At 52.3% G+C, this 18,702-nt stretch overlaps 2 protein-coding genes across 4 annotated transcripts in view; one reads left to right on the top strand and one right to left on the bottom strand.

Annotated features, from left to right (window-relative positions):
* Positions 1 to 6,741, bottom strand: part of NCAPD3 (non-SMC condensin II complex subunit D3) — a 32,981-nt gene extending 26,240 nt beyond the window's left edge. For all 3 annotated transcript variants that reach the window (XM_053963332.1, XM_053963333.1, XM_053963336.1), the window contains exons 1-11: positions 6,680 to 6,741; positions 5,826 to 5,980; positions 5,211 to 5,373; positions 4,238 to 4,413; positions 3,977 to 4,150; positions 3,416 to 3,477; positions 3,069 to 3,156; positions 1,647 to 1,780; positions 899 to 971; positions 495 to 617; positions 99 to 351 (exon numbers count right to left, since the gene is read on the bottom strand). In XM_053963332.1, coding sequence (XP_053819307.1) covers positions 99 to 351; positions 495 to 617; positions 899 to 971; positions 1,647 to 1,780; positions 3,069 to 3,156; positions 3,416 to 3,477; positions 3,977 to 4,150; positions 4,238 to 4,413; positions 5,211 to 5,373; positions 5,826 to 5,980; positions 6,680 to 6,740 — 1,462 coding nt within the window. In that variant the 5' untranslated portion in view covers position 6,741. The remainder of the gene's footprint in view (positions 1 to 98; positions 352 to 494; positions 618 to 898; positions 972 to 1,646; positions 1,781 to 3,068; positions 3,157 to 3,415; positions 3,478 to 3,976; positions 4,151 to 4,237; positions 4,414 to 5,210; positions 5,374 to 5,825; positions 5,981 to 6,679) is intronic.
* A 331-nt stretch (positions 6,742 to 7,072) lies between these two features.
* On the top strand, positions 7,073 to 18,038 carry VPS26B (VPS26 retromer complex component B). The gene is made up of 6 exons (XM_053963463.1): positions 7,073 to 7,381; positions 11,370 to 11,526; positions 12,599 to 12,763; positions 13,527 to 13,702; positions 14,338 to 14,480; positions 15,089 to 18,038. Exons 1-6 carry the CDS (start codon positions 7,159 to 7,161, stop codon positions 15,233 to 15,235), a joined length of 1,011 nt encoding a protein of 336 aa, XP_053819438.1. The 5' UTR covers positions 7,073 to 7,158; the 3' UTR covers positions 15,236 to 18,038.
* The last annotated feature ends 664 nt before the right edge of the window (positions 18,039 to 18,702 follow it).

Below are 18,702 nucleotides of genomic sequence, written 5' to 3'. Positions count from 1 at the left end.
CCAGTTTTTAAAGCTCCTGACAGCTCCTACCTCCCAGCAATTATCCCCTTGAAAGTTCAAGAATGATTTTCATTACCTCATGTGCCCACAATACTCACAGCTCTGTAGCAAGTCCTGAATGCTCTCCAAGGTAGCAGCAGCTTTCTTTTCGAGACAATAGGCAAAGCTGCTGAGAGCTTTGCTCCGCACCACGGGGGCTTTGTCTGAGCACCGGCCAAACACCATGACCTGCACTAAAAACTTGTGCTTTAGGAAACTCTGATGATCCCGGGACAAGGAGCTGACTGGGCTCCTCTCTGGCAGCTCCAACAAAGCCAAGGCTACATCAAGAGCAAACACTCTGTAGGAAACCTGCAGGAAGAAAAAGCACACGAGGTGCTCTGTTAATGGAAGTGAACACGGAGTTTTCTTGCCTCTGGGTACCAGCAGTGACAGAGCTATTCAGTGCTGAGATTGAACCCTTCACCTCCAAAGCATCAAGGAGATGCACTTACTTTGGTGAGTGAGTATTTATAAAGCCAAGCGAGGAATTCAGCGAACTCTGCACAGGGGAGTTTGTCCAGCAGGGTCACCAGGGCCTGGGCAGCGTAGGTGCGATAATCAGCCTTGTCTGGGACCTGAAAGACAAGGCAAGGGCACCCTGTGATAATTCACTGCTCTGCTCTCAATGCCAGAAAGACATTTCAGGGCTTAAGAGAAGTATTTTTTAATTTAATGAGCTGCTATGTTCAGGTTCAACAATAATGAGAATCATCACAGCTTCCTCAGTCACTACTTCACCATCACACGTTTTCATTCCTTAGAAAAGATGGTGAAAACAGATTTCCTAAACTACTAATGATATTCCAATGTATCCACACGAGTTCTCCAGCTCCAGAAGTAGCAGAGCTTGGCATACCTTGGTACAGATATGTTGGAGCAATATTCGCAGAACAGGATAAACAGCTTCTTTCAGCTCATCTACCAGAGAACTGCACAGGAGAGAGAGAGAGAAGCAGAATTTAACAAAGCTGGTTTACAACAGAGGAAAAGTCAAGGACATTCCTTTTGGAATGCATTTGAGAAGTTAGGAAAAGTGGCCATGATTCTGGACTCATGAGTGCAGCAGGATATGCTCAGAGAACCATCCTTACTTTCCACATTAACCTGGCTTTGCAGGCACAAAATAATTTCTTCCCATACTTTTGTAACAAGTAGAAGGGTAACATGAAATGCTTCTTTGTTCTCAATCTACTTTTATATGTTGTCTGGGGATCTCTGCACAAACTACACTTCCAACAACATGGAACCCAAACAGGGGGAATAAACACAGGCAAAGCACATCATTAAGCAGGAGAGAGCAAGAACTGTGGAGGAATGAGCTCCATGTTAATCTTTCATTTCCTTCACAATTCTCTGTAGTAAAACACAAGAGCTGAAAAACTGACACAAAGCAAAATACAGAAAATGGGTCCTTTCCACAGCACCTTCTTCCCCCTCTGCCAGCAAGCTTGGTAAATTCCCATTCCAGACATTTTAATTAAGCCTCATTTGCACAAACAACTTCAAAGCCTGTGCCAGTTTGTCTCATCCCTTTATCACCTCAACAGCAAAGCAAAGGCATGCCAGAAGAAAGGAGCAGCCACGCTCAGAGCTCTGAATGTCACCTGATGAATTTCACAGCCTGGTTCCTGGCGCTGGTCACAGCTGATGTGATGGGAAGGGCCTCAAGCCTGGAACCCCCACTGCTCTCCACCATCAGAATGACACTGAGGAGTCGCTGGAACACACATCGAAGGGTCTGGAAAGAAGAGGTTATTGGCAGGCTCTCTTCCATGGATGGGCACTCAGAGGTCATGAAATAGTTGTGAATCAAGCTTAGAACCAAACAGCAGCACATGTGAAAGCATGACTCCTAGCAGACAGATTCCAAGGGGACACTTTCTAAATGCACACCACATCTTTCCTGGTGATGTTCTCATGCAAGTTCAGCAAGATCTCAGAAGGGCTTTCTGAAAGCATTAACAGCTGCCCTCCAAACAGGGCAAAGCCCCCCTTCAAAATCCCCTGTGGACTTGTTTTTTCTGCCAGAAACATTTGGCATTTGAGGAAACTCGCTGGGTTTTGCATAGGAGATGTCTTAAGCTAAATGTGTGTTTTGTACTTGAACTCTTGGAGCTGACTCCCTTGAATGTTTTTGGAACAACAGCTTGCCTCAAGACCCTGACATTCCCTGAGCAAGCAGGAGAGGCAAGGAAGATGAGGCAGGTCTGGGAAGGGGAATGGCAACACCTTGCTGTCACCACAAATGCCAACAGCTCCGAAAAGCTCATGCTGCACTGAGAAACCAAGAAGGCAGAAACACACAGGCCCAGGGCTGCTGGAGCTGGGCTGGCACTCAGGAATAACCAGGTTGGTGTGTACTCCAGGCTTTCCTGACTAGACAGCTCCTGATTCCAGCCTGCAGGCTCAGAACCAGCCCAGGGGGTCACACAGACTCCCAGCCACAGCTCGGGCACACCCAACCTTCAGCAGCCCCACGCAGAGCAGCAGCACTCAGGTAAGTGGGAGATGCCCTGCTCTGCCTGCCAATTTAAACAAATAAAGACGGGAAGTTTCTGGCAGAACTGGCTGCTCCACGATCCCAGAGTGTTCTCTGAACAAGAACCAGCCCTGCTCAGCCTCACTGAGTGCACAGAGCACTGCACAGTCCAGCCCCTCACACGCTGCCAGGCAGTGCTGCAGCTCCATCTAGCAGGGAATCACAACATTCCAGGCAAAGGCAGCCACCTGGAACTCTCTTCTTTAAGGTTCAGAGGCCCAATGCCACTGCAGCTCTCCTTTGTTTTCAATTCATTTGCCATAAGAGTCAGCAGAGCATGGAATTCACTGCACACAAGAGCAGCAGCAATAAGGACTGGTGTGGAGAGAACCATCTTTGCTCTGACCCAGCAAAGATGGCACAAAGAGACACACTGAAGTGAAAAGTAAAAACCACACAAGCAAAAATGACATGCTGAGAAGGAAAGAAGCTAGCACTCCTTTTCCATGCTGCTGTGAGGATGTCAAAGATTCTGTTTAACTTGTACCTTATCTTCTGTGCTGTGGAGAGGGGAGCACAGCAAGTGAAGTCCGTAATAGGCCAGCTCAGGAATGTACTTGGCTTTATCAACATCCCTAAGGAAAGACGGCAAAGAGATGTCTTCACCTCTCATCAGCATAACTGTGACTATTAAAAGAGCTCATTGACTGCAAAACATTCAGTATTAACAAGATGCTATTTGCTGTCAGCACATGGAACACATTCCAATTATCTTTATAAGAGAATTTGTCACTTTCATTTCTATATAAACAGGACAACAACACAAGCACTGAGGGCTTTGCTTGTTCAGACCATCATATAAACACTAAGAATTATTAAGAATTATTTGCTCACATGGCTGCTGAAAACTTGAACTCGTGGAGCACTGGCTCAAAGCTGGTCATCTCAACAAAGACCTGCAAGGGAAGAGAGCCAAGCTGAGCTCAGTCCCCTGAAGGGAGGATGTGCAGGACTGGGGTCACACCACTGGGTTTAACTTTCAAACACTTCTCTTGAAGCAGAACAAAAGCAGAGCCCAAAGCCCAGAAGCTCCCCCCAGGAACAAGTGGGGGCTGCCCCTGGATCCCTGGCAGTGTCCAAGGCCAGGCTGGACAGGGCTTGGAGCAAGCTGGGATAGTGGAAGGTGTCCCTGCCCATGGCAGGGGGTGGAATGAGATGAAATTTAAGGTCCCTTCCAGCCCAAACCCTTCTGATTCCAAGAACAAAACACTTGCAGGTGTTCAGCACGAGAGGCAGACACAGAGCAGGCACTCTGCTCCCAACTTCCTTAATTCCCATCAGGGACCAGGTGACCAGGGAAGGCAGGGCTGTCACCTCCTCCATGTGGAGTGCTCTGCATCCCCAAAAAAGTCCGTGTTAGGGGACATAAGGCTCATCAAGCTGGATCCTTCTTACCTGCACACAGTTCTGTATGCACTGAGGCTTTTCTTTTAGGGAGAACTTGGGCAGAAGTCTTAGGAAGTTTTTCAAAAGAAGGAAGATGGCATTGCGGACTTGGAGAAGATCTTCTGTTGAGAAGTAAACATTCTCATCATCCTCTTCCTTCTCCTCCTCCAACATCTCTTCCATCTATATTGGCAGAAAAGAGAAACAGCTTGCCAACAATTTCCTTCTTACTAGGGATTTGTATCTGAAGAGATTGCACGGACATCTTACACTGGAGTTGTCATTCCTGCGTGGTTTCCCTTTCTTTCTGTTCCTTCTGGCATTGGGCTGAGAGCTCTGAGCGTGTGTCTTCTTCCTTTTCCTCATCTCTTGAGGCCAGCATTTTGTCAGGGCGTGAAGACATTTATCAAACATCACTTGGTGGAATACCTGGTTGGCTATGCTGCCTGCCCAGAAAAGACAAACATCAGTCCTCTTCCAGACAAAATACAGAGAACATCAAACCATCTGAGCATCACGTCCCATCCCTGGAAGTGTTCAATGCCAGGCTGGAGCAACCTGGTCTAGTGGAAAGTGTCCTTGCCCATGGAATGAGATGAGCTTTAAGGTCCCTCCCAGCCCAAATCAGTTTGTGGTTCTATGATCTCTCCACAGGTGTCCCAGAGCCTAAGAAAGTTTAAGACAAGAATAAAGAGCTGCTTGAAGTGCACCAGGCAGATGCATCATCAGCAGTGACACATTCCTGCAGGATCACCAGCTGAATGACCCCTTCCAGCTGCACCATGGAGATCAGCAAAACTTCAGGGCATGCTGGAATACAAAAGGATCCAGCTGTGAACTAACCTGCTGGAAACACTCAGCTGCTGGTTATTTTAAACTGGTATTTTTGTTTTCACAAACAAACCCATCCAAATGTGCTGCACAGCGAAACGCTCCCCGCTTACAGAGCAGGAACAGGAATAAGCTCCTGCCTTGGCTGTCAAAGCAGAGGGACCTGCGTGGCTCCAGCACTGTGCAGGCTCCTCTGTCACCTTGTCACAGACCTGCACTGAGGCCACCAAACCCCTCTGTGACAGGAGGCCAGGCTGCCACCAGCCCGTGACACCGCTCAGCACTCACACCACGCTCAGTCAGCCCCCGAGGATTTCGGGGCCAGCCAGCACCACCACTGGAATTGTTACAAACCCAACCCTGCCTGACCTGTGCTGCCCCCAGCCGTGAAGAGGAACATTTCAAGGCTCACCTGGGATCTCCAGCAGCAGCAGGTAGAGCCCAGCTGAGTGCAGAGCAAACACCCTCTGCTGCACGTTGGCTCTTTTGTGCTGGCCCACGTGCACAAAGTGATGCAGCACGGCCACCAGGGCCTGGTGGGACAGGCTGTTCTCAGCAAAAAAGGTCCAGACATTCTGAGGCAAAACAGGGATAGTGAGGAATCCCATAATAACATGGATGTCCAAAATTAGCCATTATTTAGATTTCGAACAGGTGCCACCATGACAAACTCCCTATGTATTATATGCTTCAAAAATATAATACACTATAATTATTATTTAATATTATATAATATAACATTATATACAACGCTTATATTAATTACACTGGTTAATAATCAAATCAATTAATTAAAATTAATAATTTGTAAATTATAGTGATTAATAATAATTATAATAACAATATATACACTTAATATTATGCTATGTTATATTATTAAAAATTGGGAATAGCTTCCTTCTGAAGCATTCCAGTACAGAGAGCAAGGATTGTTTGAATCGTTTTTGAATACATTGTGAATTTCAAGGCAAGACAGCCGTGAAAAAGAGAAAGTGAGAGTGGCTGGCTCAGTGTCAGGTGATGTCACCTCTCTGCTCTCCTGGTCCCCGGCAGCAAAGGGCGCCAGAGCGCTGTACAGGCGGGTAAAGGCGTTGAGCCCATCGGCCGTGATCTCCTCCGCTATCCAGGCATCCAGAGGCTCGGTCTCCGTGAAATCCATATCCCACACCGTGTCCACCCATACTGAGAGGAAAAAAAAAAAAAAAAAAAAAAAAATGTTTATAAGCGCCAGGGGTGAGATTTCTCCGAAATACGCGTTTCACCCAAAATAAGGCTCCAACATAAACACGGAGTACCCAAATCCAGCGCGCCAAGGGCAGCCGCTGTCAGTGTCAGGAGCCTCCCAATGCTCCCACCGCACCCCGGTGACCGGGGAGAGAACCGGGACCGGGACAGAGGGACCGGGACTGACACCGGTACCGCGACACAGAGAACGGGAGAGAGAGAGAGATGGAGACAGAGAGACCAGGACACAGACTGACACCAAAATCGGCACACAGAGACAGACCGGGACCGGAACAGAGACCCGGACAGCGACCGAAACCGGGAGCAGGACCAAGGCAGGACTGGGAAGGCGACAGAGACCGACACCGAGACAGAGACGGACACCGGGACAGAGAGAGAGAACGGGAGAGAGACAGAGACCGGGACAGAGACCATAACAGAGAGCGGGACCGGAACAGAGACCTGGACGGGGACCAGCACCGGGACAGAAAGACTGGACAGAGAGCGGGACCGGGAAACGGAGAGACCGAGAGACACAGCGACCAAGAGCGGAAAAGAAGTCGGCAAGCCGGCCCCGGCCCTAAACCCGATCCTAACCTCGGCCTCGGCCTCGGCCCCGGCCCCGACCCTGACCCTGACCCCGCTCCCGGCCCGCACCTGCGGCCAGCTCCGGCAGCCGCCACCGGCCGAGCGCGCTCCGCAGCCGCTCCGCCGCCATCGCGCCGCCGCCGCCCGGCTTCGAACGCGCCAATGGCGGGCGCGGGGCGGCGCGGGCCAATCGCGGCGGCCGCCGCTGCCCCGGAAGGAGCGGGGCGGGCGCGGCCGGGGCGGGGCGGGGCTGCGTGCGCGGTGCGCGGTGCGCGGTGCGCGGTGCGCGGTGCGCGGTGCGCGGTGCGCGGTGCGCGGTGCGCGGTGCGCGGTGCGCGGTGCGCGGTGCGCGGGTCCCGCCGCCGCCGCCCCGGCAGCGCTGCCGCATTGCGGCCCCCCCGCGCCGCCGCCGCCGCCGCCGCTGCCGCCCCGGCCCCGGCCCCTGCCCCGGCGGCGCCGCCGCCGCCCCGCGCAGCCCCGCCCCGGCCGCGATCCGCCAGCGGGGCCGCGGGGTCCGCCCGCGCCGCCCCGCGCCGCATCCCGGGACCATGAGCTTCTTCGGGTTCGGGCAGAGCCCGGAGCTGGAGCTGGTGCTGAGCGACGCCGAGAGCCGGCGGCGGGTGGAGCACAAGACGGAGGAAGGCAAGAAGGAGAAATACTTCCTCTTCTACGACGGCGAGACCGTGTCGGGGCGGGTGGTCCTCACCCTCAAGAACCCAAACAAGCGACTGGAGCACCAGGGCATCAAAGTGGAGTTCATCGGGCAGATCGGTGAGCGGGGCGGCCTGCGGGCCCGGGTATCCCTTCCCGATGCCCCTCGTGGGCGCCGGGATGCCGCTGGTGCCGGGGTCCGGGGAGGATCACTGCATCCCACAGGTGCCAAGGGGCTGGGAAGCATTGCTGAACCCCGTGGTACTGAGATCCCTGCGGTGCCAGGGATCAGAGAGCATTGCTGGTGCTGAGGGTCCAGGGGGCATGGTAACTCACTGGTACCGGGGGTCTGGGGGCATTGATTTGCCCCATGGCACTGGGATCCCACTGGTACCGGCAGTCTGGGGGCATTGCTGTGCCCCACAGTGCTGGGATCCCACTGGTACTGAGGATCTGAGGGCATTGCTGTGCCCCATGGCACTGGGATCCTGCTGGTACTGAGGATCTGAGGGCATTGCTGTGCCCCATGGAACTGGGATCCCGCTGGTACCGGTGGTCTGGGGGCATTGCTGTACCCCATGGAACTGGGATCCCAATGATACTGGGGGTCTGGGGGCATTGCTGTACCCCATGGCACTGGGATCTCGCTGGTACTGGGGGTCTGGGGGCATTGCTGTGCCCCATGGCACTGGGATCCTGCTGGTACTGGGGGTCTGGGGGCATTGCTGTACCCCATGGCACTGGGATCTCGCTGGTACTGGGGGTCTGGGGGCATTGCTGTGCCCCATGGCACTGGGATCCCGCTGGCGTGGAGCAGGTTCCGCTCGCTCCCAAGTGATGCCCGGCTGCAGGCAGCATTCCCACAGCTGCTGGACATTATTCCGCGCTCCGAGCTGGGCAGCCTGGCCTGTTCTCCAGGCTTGAGCCCTGGCAGAAGGAAGGGCATTCCAGTCCTTTTCCAGGTCATTGTTCTCCTGTCCTAATTTCTCGCTTCTGCTCGGTCACCAGTTTCAGCTGCGAGCTGGGCATGCTTCGGTTCCGTCCTGCAGCTGCAGGTCAGCCCGGACCTGCTGCCAACGCCGGCTGCCAGGCCCTGCTCCCCAGGCTGGCTGTCCCTGCTCCAGGAGCTGCCTGCCTGCTTCCCTCGTGTGCCTGCTGATCCTCTTAGGGATGCTGAGGGTGCTGATGGGGTGGCTTTTGTCCTTATGTCCCTTTTACCTGCGTGGATCACCTTTCCTGAGGCTCGCAGGCTCACCTTGGCTGATCTCACCTTCTACTCCACGCGTCCCTGCACGGTTGGTCGGGTGACTTCAAGTTGTTCAAAACTTCTGGTTATCTGTGCGTGTAACCAATTCAGGTTTAATATTTCCTGCTGTCATAGGGGAAAGGCAACTGCCACACCCACTCCTTCCTCGGAGCGGAGCTGTCCCTGCTCCACGGACCTTCCTTGAGCCCCACAAGCCAAAATAAGTTCAGGATGTTCCTTCCCAGTGATGTGGCTGCCTACGAGTCTCTGTGCTTGGCTCTAAACCCCAAAATCACTGCTGGAGCCAGGGGCCTGCAGCCTTTGCATTGCAAATCGTGTGGTGAGGGAACACGAGCAGGAGATTTCCCACCCAACCTCATGCTGCTGCTTGAGTTTTATCAGCTTTGCTTGTGCCTGACTCTGGTTTTTGGAAGGGAAGGGAGTGTGTAAATGATGGAGTGTAGGTGAGGCTGTTCACCAGGAGCCAGGGTATGAGTTCCTATTGAGTTCCTATGAGTTCCCAGTGGAAATTAAGCATGAACTTTGTTTTCTGCTCCACTGTCTCTGCTGTGCTGCCTTGCCTGCAACTCATTCCCTGTTTTGGAAGACTTCTGAGCCATGCCTGCATGGAATTACTGCTTTGTATGCACGTTATTGCCCAAGCAGGGTGTGTTAGAACTGCTGTGGCTGCACATCAGTCCTTATGCCCCTCAGGGCTTTTAGATAAATCACTGAAGTTTGTATCACTAATTGCACTTCTCAATGCTTTCCATCTTGTATTCTGACTTCTTGCTGCCATGAGGTCAACGTGGAGGTGAGACAATTTAACAGGCAGGGGGACTGGGCTGTGAAGGAGCGATGTTTTCCAGGGAAGATGCTCCAGAGCAGGTACCAGAGGCCAGACTGAGAGTGCTGGGTCCTGCCTGCTCCCAGGTGAGCACGGAACCCATTCCAGATGGTTTCACCTCTGGTGGCTGTGGCCTGAGCAAGCCACTGAAATGTTGACAGGTTATTTTCTCAGTCTGGAAACCTTATAGCTCTGAAAACCTGAAATTACAGCTTATACCTGTTTGACAGGCTGGAGTGTGGGAAACATCACTCTGCTAAAGGCTTCAGGGTGCCAAACATGACCTTCTGAGGTGGCAGAGAGCTCAGTGCACTCACATCTGCCTCCCCTTGCTTTTTTGATTTGTGCCTCCTGCATTGTGTGTCACGATGGTCTGGGCTGACTCCTCTATTTCTGTGGCTGGTTCCTCTTTTTCTGTTGGCACGTGGCTTCTCCCTGTCACATCAGCAAGCACTTTCCTCTCAGTGGACACACAGATTCAGTGCACAGAGAGAGGCTTGGTTATTTATGTCACCTGCCCAGCCTAAAGGGCTTGGTGACATTTGCTGTTGTGCGTAAGTGAGGGGAGCTCTAGTGCCAAAATTTCCATTAGAGAGATAAGGTGAGCAAAGGGCTGTGAGAAACAGGCATCACTTAAAAGCTCATCGTGCATCTCAAGGAGGGCTGAACTGCAGTTCCTGGGCACCTCTAATACCTCTGAGGAGCCTCCTCTGCACAGTTTAGTGCTGACACTGAGCTTGGTGAGTGTGATTGTGTGATGACTTAGTTTTTTGTTTCCTCATCTGAGCAGAAAGGCTTTGCCTTGGGAAGGGCTGTGTGGGTGTCCTGTAGGCACAGGCTCACACGCAGGGCTGGGAAGGGCAGGTTTCATTGATGGGTTTGGGTAATCCCAAGCTGCTCATGCAAATTGCAAAGTTTTAAGGGTTTTGTTGCTTTGTCTTGAGGCAGAAAACTCGGTGGAGGTGTGGAGGATTGCTTTCATTAAGTGAGGAAACCTGTAGTTTCCTGCTGATGTAGGAGGGTTGTGGGGAAAAGCGAGGCAATGCTGGTCACTTGAGCTGGTTTGAGCAGTGCTTCCAGAGGTGAGAGCTCTTCCCTCACCGTGCTCACGTGGCCATTAATGTGTTATCCGTGGGCTGGAGGAGCAGTGGATTCAGCTGCCTCCCCACACACAGCGTGGTTGTGCAGCAGGATCAACACTGGCATTTATTCCCTGCTGCAGCTCAAGGCCTCTCAAGCTCTTTGCTGTCCAAGGATAAGCAGGAGCAGTTGGAATCATCGTGTCCCCTCGGTTTTGCTCTGTCACTGTCTGTTCCAGACAAGCAGTGGTGGTTTTTCCTCACAGTGGCAATGCTTTTGGCCTGGAATACAGTGCAGAAAATTATTGGGAGGGTTTGCGTGAGCTACGAACCGTATTTAATATTGATTATAGGCGACTTGTGTCTCCCCAGGGTGTTACACTGCGACACGAAATAACTCACAGAAGCAGGCTAGATGTAAAAGGAAAGAAAAAGAACTCAAAAAAGCCAACTTTATTTTCTGACTCTACTATATATACAATAGCAAAAATGACAGTGGATTGGAGGGTGAAACTGCCACCTCTCCAACCACACTGGGCAAAGCAACAGTCCATCAATTCTCTCTACCCACAAAGAAGAATGCAAAACAATCATTATTTACATGAACATGCGTGAGAAAACTTAGCTGAAATATATAAATATCAAAAAGCATAAGAACTTTTAGAAGAACTTTAAAAATCTTAAAAGAACAAAGCAATACCAAGGCAGGTTCTTGATTTATTGTAGTAAAGGAGGCTGTGAGGACCTTCTCCTTCCTGTTTCAGGGAGGAAAGTTGTGGGCTGCACCTGGCTCTGATGGAGAGCAGGGAACAAGTGCAGTTCCCCTGGTAGGTTCTGTGAATGGTGTTGAAGGGAGGAGTGACCTGGACAAGAGAGTTGCTGAAAATCTCCTGCGTCACGCGGGGTTAAGCTTAACCTGGATTTCCATTTTCCTAGAACTCTACTATGACCGAGGGAACCACCACGAATTCGTGTCCCTGGTGAAGGACCTGGCCCGGCCTGGGGAATTCACTCAATCTCAAACATTTGACTTTGAGTTCACACACGTGGAGAAACCTTACGAGTCCTACACCGGGCAGAATGTGAAGCTACGGTGAGTCCCTGCCCTGGCTGAGCCCAGTTCTGCTCTTTGTCAGTGCTGATATTCACTCTGATGGTGCAGAACTCCAAATTAATTCTGGGGCCTGAGTTGTAAAAGGCTGCCTTTGAGGTCTTTACTTTACAAGCATGCAGCAGGCTCTTAATGGAACTTGTTTTTCCCCTTTTGAGTGACAAGAGAAATCAGCCCCTTTTGAATCAAATGCTTGCTAATTTATTTGATAATTCAAAAAATCAAAATAAACTGTTTGATTTAGTCTCCAGTGGGGATATTTTTGCTGTAATCAGTCTTGTCAACTTTAATTGTGCTCTGTATGCAAACAGATGCTTCGCTTGTGCCTTGTTCATATGTTAGAAATGATTTTTCACATCAAGGCACTCAATCGACTCAAAATCCTTTCACTGCCTTCAAAGTGGGGGTTGGAAAAGCCTGAGATCTGCACTGGAGGTGTGGCTGTGCAGCCTGATGTAATCTTGCAAAAGGGCAGTGGTTTTGACATGTTCCTTGGATGCCCAAAACGGGGCTTAGGTAACCCGGGCTCGCAAATGCTTGGAAGCTGAGAGGAGCCTGCTTTTCCATCCGAAAATTCCCTTCTGCTTTTCCACTGTGGGGTGTTGGCTGCTCCTGGGGCAGGTACACATAAAGAGCTGGGGGCTCCTTTGCTGTGGGTTTATTTTGTTCAGACCTGGACTAAAAAAGAGCAATGTAACAGCAAATTATACGGGAAGAGAAGCTTCCTTGCTGTTCTGCTTCCTTGTGACAATTCTTTGCTTTCCCTTGGACATTCCCCATTCCCTGTTCTTGAAATGCTGGCCCTTCTCTCAGCTGTGCATGAGCTGTACTGAGCTCCTCACCTTGCCAAGGAGGAAGTTCCAAGCTTCAGTGGGGAAAAGGAACTTTCTCAGTGGGCCTGTTGAGTTGATCACACGTTTTATTTAGATTGGCAATCAAACGTGTTTGAGCTCTTGACATGGATCTGTGTAGTGAGGCTGCTTGGATAGTGCAGCCCAAGCCCCCCAGCCCCTGTCCCTGCTGTGACCCTGATGGGAGGGGACTGTCCCTGCAGGTATTTCCTCCGTGCCACCGTGAGCCGCAGGCTGAACGACGTGGTCAAGGAGATGGACATCGTTGTGCACACCCTGAGCACCTACCCCGAGCTCAACTCCTCCATCAAGATGGAAGTGGGCATCGAGGACTGCCTGCACATCGAGTTCGAGTACAACAAGTCCAAGTGAGTGCCTCAGGAGCAGCTGGGGGCTCTGGGCACCCACCTGCTGGAGGTTTCCTCCAAGGAATTCCATGTCCACGTGCTCCAGAGAGGCTGGGAGACAGCTCAGATCCTCCCTGATCCATGGGTTCCTCTCCTTTCCCCGTACCTCTGTCTGGATCAAGGAGTGGGAAGCAGTGGCTGTGGTTCACTGAGTCTGGAGCACAGCATGAAATTCTTGCTGTAACTTCCCACTGCCTGTATCCTCAGCCAGATCAGTACTTCCAGGTGTCTCCAAAATGTTTGCTTCTTTCCAGGCAATACAGCTGAAGTGGGAATTAAATCCAGCAAACAAGTTGGGAACTTTTAAAGTACTCTCAGTGCATCTTTCCCAGCTGGTGCTGGCAAATCTCCTTGCAAGTGGTGCTTGGTCAGAGGTTGGACTCGATGATCTCAGAGGTCTTTTCCAACCTAAATGATTCTGTGACTTGGGCTGATTTAGTTGATCTAAAATACTGAGTTTGGAGCCTTTGCTCTTACAGGGGTTTCTTGCAGATATTCAGCCAGAAGGGATGTTTTTAATTTATCTGCTCATGCTAAATGTTCTTGTGGGTTTCCAAAAGAGCAGAGGATGGAAATGAAGGGCTGGTTGCTGCTGGGAGTGGCTGGTTTGCCATCTACTGGGGATGAGAGCAAAGTGCTTGCCCAGCAAGTTCCTGCTCGTCAACCCCAGCCCTGCTGTGCTGCACAGGGTTTGATCCTGGTGTTTCCTCCCCTCTCGTGCCAGGTACCATTTAAAAGATGTGATTGTGGGGAAGATCTACTTCCTGCTGGTGCGGATCAAGATCAAGCACATGGAGATAGACATCATCAAGAGGGAGACGACGGGCACGGGGCCCAACGTGTACCACGAGAACGACACCATAGCCAAGTACGAGATCATGGATGGGGCACCTGTGAGAGGTGAGAGGGTACAGGAACCCCCAGGATTGCTCTCCTGGAGGATTTTGGGGTGGGAATAGGACTCTTGAAGTATCTTCTGTGTGCTCAGCATCCTGTTCCACTGCTGTGGGCTCAGAGCAGGGGATTGATCTGATCCCCTTCCTTCTCCAGTGTGATGAGGGGCAGCTAAGACAGAATCAGTTGCAATGACTTAATTCTTTTGATGAAGCAGTGGCAGAACCAGCTATAAATTCACAGTTGGCATGGGCCAGCAGTGGCATTGCTGCAGCTCAGAGCAGAGGTGGTGTTCTTGCTCTGTGCCAATCTCCTGTGCCACTGTTCCTTTGCCCAGCAGAGTCACCTGCTAGAGAAAATGTCACCCTACTCATTTTTTCCTGCAGTGCTGTCTTGATGCAGGTCCCAAAAGAGTCCTGTGCTGTTAGAGTGGAGCTGGAATAGCTGTCAGCAAGGGCAGGATCTGGCTGAGGACCGTGCATGCTGGTTTCTGGAGGGAGTTGAGGTCTTCTAGCTCATGTTAGTCTGCTTGTGGAAACGGTGACAAAGGTTGTGGCCGTGTGAGTTTGTGTTTTGCTGCTGCTGCTCTCCTGGTTTCTGTCTGCATCCTGTCTGTGCTGACAGCTCTGTGCCCTTTCCAGGGGAGTCCATTCCCATCAGGCTCTTTCTGGCTGGCTACGAGCTGACTCCAACCATGAGGGACATCAACAAGAAGTTCTCTGTGCGTTATTACCTCAATCTGGTGCTGATCGATGAGGAGGAGAGACGCTACTTCAAACAGCAGGTGAGAAACAGAGCTGCTGTTCTCTTGGACCTGTGCCTGGTTGGTTGGGATGCTTTTACAAGGACCTGCTGGGAATTTGGGATTCATCACATGGAAGGATGATCTAGAACAATGTCCATGCAGGTCAGGTGTGCGTGGTGGCGAGGAGGAAAGTGCCTGCCTGGAATATCTTTTCTGCTCAGTGGTGGAGCTTCTGTGCTTCACCTTATCAGTGGCACTAGGACAGATGTGCTGTGGATGTCCCCTGTGTGCCCAGACCCCAGAGACAGAGGTGCTGTGGATGTCCTCTGTGTGCTCACCCCAGTGGTGGAGCTTCTGTGCTTCACCTTATCAGTGTCCTAGCACTAGGACAGAGGTGCTGTGGATGTCCTCTGTGTGCCCACCCCAGCTACAGAGGTGCTGTGGATGTCCTCTGTGTTCCCAGACCCCAGAGAGGAGCTTCCTACCCAAATTTCAGGCAGGCTGCCCTGCCGGGTGTGTCCCGGCTGTGGGTGGAACACCGAGCCTGGTTCACCCTGCGGGGCTGGGTGGGGCAGCAGAAGGTCTCAGCAGAAGGTCTCAGCAGAAGGTCTCAGGAGCCCTGACAAGCCTTGCCTGTGTCCCCACAGGAGGTGGTGCTGTGGAGGAAAGGGGACATCGTGAGGAAGAGCATGTCCCACCAAGCTGCCATCGCGTCGCAGCGCTTCGAGGGGACGTCCTCGCACGGCGAGGCCAAGCCCCCCGGGCAGCCCCCCGAGAACAACGGCCGGCAGTGAGGCCGGGGGGCGCCGGGAGCCCCCCCAGCACAGCGGCACCGACAGGAGACGCTCAGAGACTTCACAGAAATAAATACCCGGTTTTGACTTCATTCCTTTCTTCGAAGGACTGGCGGGGTGGGATGGGGCGGGAGGGCTCGGCCAGCTGGAGCTGGAGGTGCCACGGCGCTTCCCAATCCATCCGTTCCTCCGGAGGCCGGGCCCGGCTGATGGAGGCAATGCCCGGGGGCTGCGGGGCTGCCTGATCTCCTCTGTGCCCCCAGAGCCTCGGCCTGGCAGGGAAGGAGAGAGCAAGTGAAGGCCCAGGCTGCCGTGTGGAGGGTGCTTTGGGGCTCTGTAGGATGGATGTTTTTCTTGCCTTTCCGAAATCTTGCCTGGGGAAGACGGCCCGGTGACGAGCTGGATGCTGGAGGAGGGATCAGAGACTGCGGCGTGGCCTGCTGGAAATCTTGTGGTGTCATCCCCTCGCTGCTTCCCCTTCTTCCTCTTCGTGCTGGCGTTGGATTCCTTGCCACAGGCAGTTGGATGCTGGAGGTGACTCAGCCCTGGGACTGCCACCCAGCCACGTGGAGCACGGGCAGGGCCGTGCTGTGTCCCACCAGGAGCTGTGGCTGGTAGGAGGGAGTGAGATGTGGCTACAGGAGGAGGTGGCATGGGGTGGGCAGAGCGGTGACGGTCCCAGTGCTGCTGGGTGGGCAACAAGTTGGGGCAGGAAGGCTCCTGGCCACGAGCTGTGCCTTCCTAGTCTTGTCCCAAGATCCACACTCTGGCTGCTGCTCTCGTGCAGCTCCCAGGTGCTGCTGCAGGAAGGTGTAGAGAGCAGCTCTGGAGCTCTTGGGGGCTCTCCTGTGGATGGATTTACTGCCCTGCCCGTGTCTGTGTCCTCGGGACAGCAGGCTTTGTGTGGGGATGGACAGCAGTGTGGGGACACGAGCGTGTGGTCTGGTTTGCTGCCTCGTGCCTGTGGGATGAGGGTTAGTGGGGACAGAAGGTGGATGCAGTTGGTGTGGGAGGCTCAAACAGGCCCGTGGGGGCTGCTGGAAGGAGCCAAGCAGCACCTGGAAGGGTGGCAGAGCTCTGATTCCAGAGACACATTCCTGAGGCCTGAACTGAAGTCACCAGCGAGGTCTGGTGAGCATGCAGTGAAGGGAGAACCTGAATGTGGGTTTTCTTTTTTAAAATAAGCTGCTTTTAGCCTTCAGCTAAGTAGACTCATGAGAACATTCCCAGAAGGAAGTCACTCCTCCATTAAAAATCAGATGTGGCTTTGTAGATTTGATTGACTGGGTTTGGAGAATGTCCATCCTGTCCAGCTGCCCTTCACCAAGCAGGGGGTGAGACCTCCTACCCGAGGGGGAGACCAGCCTGCACTGAGTGCTGGGATATGAGCTCTGTCAAGTGGGATTTGTCTGGATTTCCCTGAGTTTGTGGCTCGCTAGTTTGTCCAGCTTCCTTTTGGCTCTGGAATCAAGCTTCTCTGTCCTACAGCTGAACGTAGAGCAGGTGTCCTGCAGCTGGGAATTGGAAGTTTCTGCTTTGTTCAGTGCAGTGCTGGTGGAGGGAGTGGGGCTGGGGTGGGAAGGGGAGCTTTTTCTGTAATGACAGCTACTGTATTTCAGTGATAAATGTGTGTTTCTGCTTGCCAAAGTAAGTTATCTTTCCCTCACCACGTGTAAGGTTGTGGTTTTTAGTAGAGCTGGCCAGTCTCACTCTGTAGAGGACACTAATGCTCTCATCTCTGCTGAATGCTCGTGTCACCCCCTGGTGCTGCTGTGCCCCACTGACGACGTGGCTTGCTTGTCCCCCCACGGGGAGCCTGTGCCACGGGCTGGGGCCGTGTCTTGCCAAGGCTGGAGCAAGAGCTCGCTGCAGACAACAACCAGCGAGGGCTGGGGGCCTCTGCCATGGCAAAGGACCCTGGATGTCACTTGGGACACTCCTCCCTCCCCCCCTCGGGGGGGACTGGCTGTGCTGCAGCCAGGCACAATCCTCTAGGGACAAGTGAGGCTCCTTTGGGAGCTCCTGGGGATAGCAAACTGTTCTTCAATGGCCGAGCTGAGCACAGCAGTGCCCTTGCAATCTTCTTAAGCTTTCCTTCAGCTCCCTCCTTGCCTTTATTCCTTTATTCCCTTTATTCCCCTGGATTGTAGGCCGTGTGGTAGGAAAGAAGCCCCCTGGATGGAGATGCCTCTGCATTCCAGGAGTTTTTTTTCTCCTGCCTGGCTGGGTGTGAGATCATTGCCTGGGGCTGTAAGGAGATGGCTGTTCAACAGCTGTTCATCATTCCTGGAGGGTTCCTTAGGAAAAGGTGCATGAGCCTGTACATTGATTTGGGAGATTTTTCCTACCTTGTCCCCTCTCCCCCGTGTCCCTGCGTGCGGAACCAGAATTCAGAAATGTCCCCATTTTTACTGACTCTGATGGACCATTCAGCCTGTTAGCCACTGGGCCCTGTTTGTCTGGGGTGGAGCAGATGTGCTGAGCATCCTTAGAGAGAAGCTGGGGGCACTGCAGGACAAGGTACTCTAGAGCAGTGTTTTGTTGGCATGTCAAGGGGCAGATGCAGCTCGAGCAGTTCTGTCCCCCTGAGCTGGTGGTTCTGTGCTGTACTTGGGTCATTCCCTCCCTCCCTCCCAGGCAGAGGGGAGTGGGCCAGTACCAAACCAAGCAGTGCAAGTTGTAATTAAGCCTCTGCTGTGTTTACATGTTTCTTAATTCGTTGTCTTTTCAATGGCTGTATTTTAAAACTTGGGTTTTTTTGTCTCTCCAATTAAAAAGAGCCAGCCCTGGCTGTCAAATGCTGTGCACGAGTTTGTCTGATGTTTTATATTGGGTTGGGTTGGGTTTTTTTCTGTGGTATGAGGAGATTTTTCTTTAAAAGTGCCACAGCTCTCCAAACATGCTGGAAGAGTTTGTCCTTTGTTATCTTTATAAATCCTTGGTCTTTCTTTAAGCTGTGCTTCTTTAACTGCTTGGCAGCTGTGCCTGGTGAAGGACCCATGTGGCTTAAAAATTAGCAAGCTGGCTTTATTTTCTTTCATTTCCCTGATGTCAGAGCTAAAATAACGTGGGAACTTTTGTACCTGCAGGAAGTTCACTGTGATCTGCTTTGTGTATCCATCTCCAGAGACACTGTTTACAGCAGCATGCACTGAGAGGACGAGGGGGAAAGGCTTCAAACTGACAGAAAATAGTTTAGATGGGATGTTGGGGAGAAATTCCTCCTGATTGTGTGGCTGCCACATCCCTGGAAGTGTCCAAAGCCAGGCTGGACAGAGCTTGGAGCAACCTGGGCTAGTGGAAAATGTCCCTGCCCATGGCAGGGGGTGGAATGAGATGATTTTAGTATCTTTTCCAACCCTGGCTATTCAATGATTCTAAATTTTCTGGTTCTAGACAGAACTCAGGGATTCCTTCCTGCAGAAAAATGTCCCTCTGCAGTACATGGAGCTGCACTAGACCCCAAA

This window comes from Vidua chalybeata, chromosome 23 (genome assembly GCF_026979565.1).
Source record: "Vidua chalybeata isolate OUT-0048 chromosome 23, bVidCha1 merged haplotype, whole genome shotgun sequence".
NCBI classification, from domain to species: domain Eukaryota; kingdom Metazoa; phylum Chordata; class Aves; order Passeriformes; family Viduidae; genus Vidua; species Vidua chalybeata.
The sequence above is the reverse complement of the archived record's forward strand: the minus strand, read 5'-3'. Positions and strand labels throughout refer to the sequence as shown.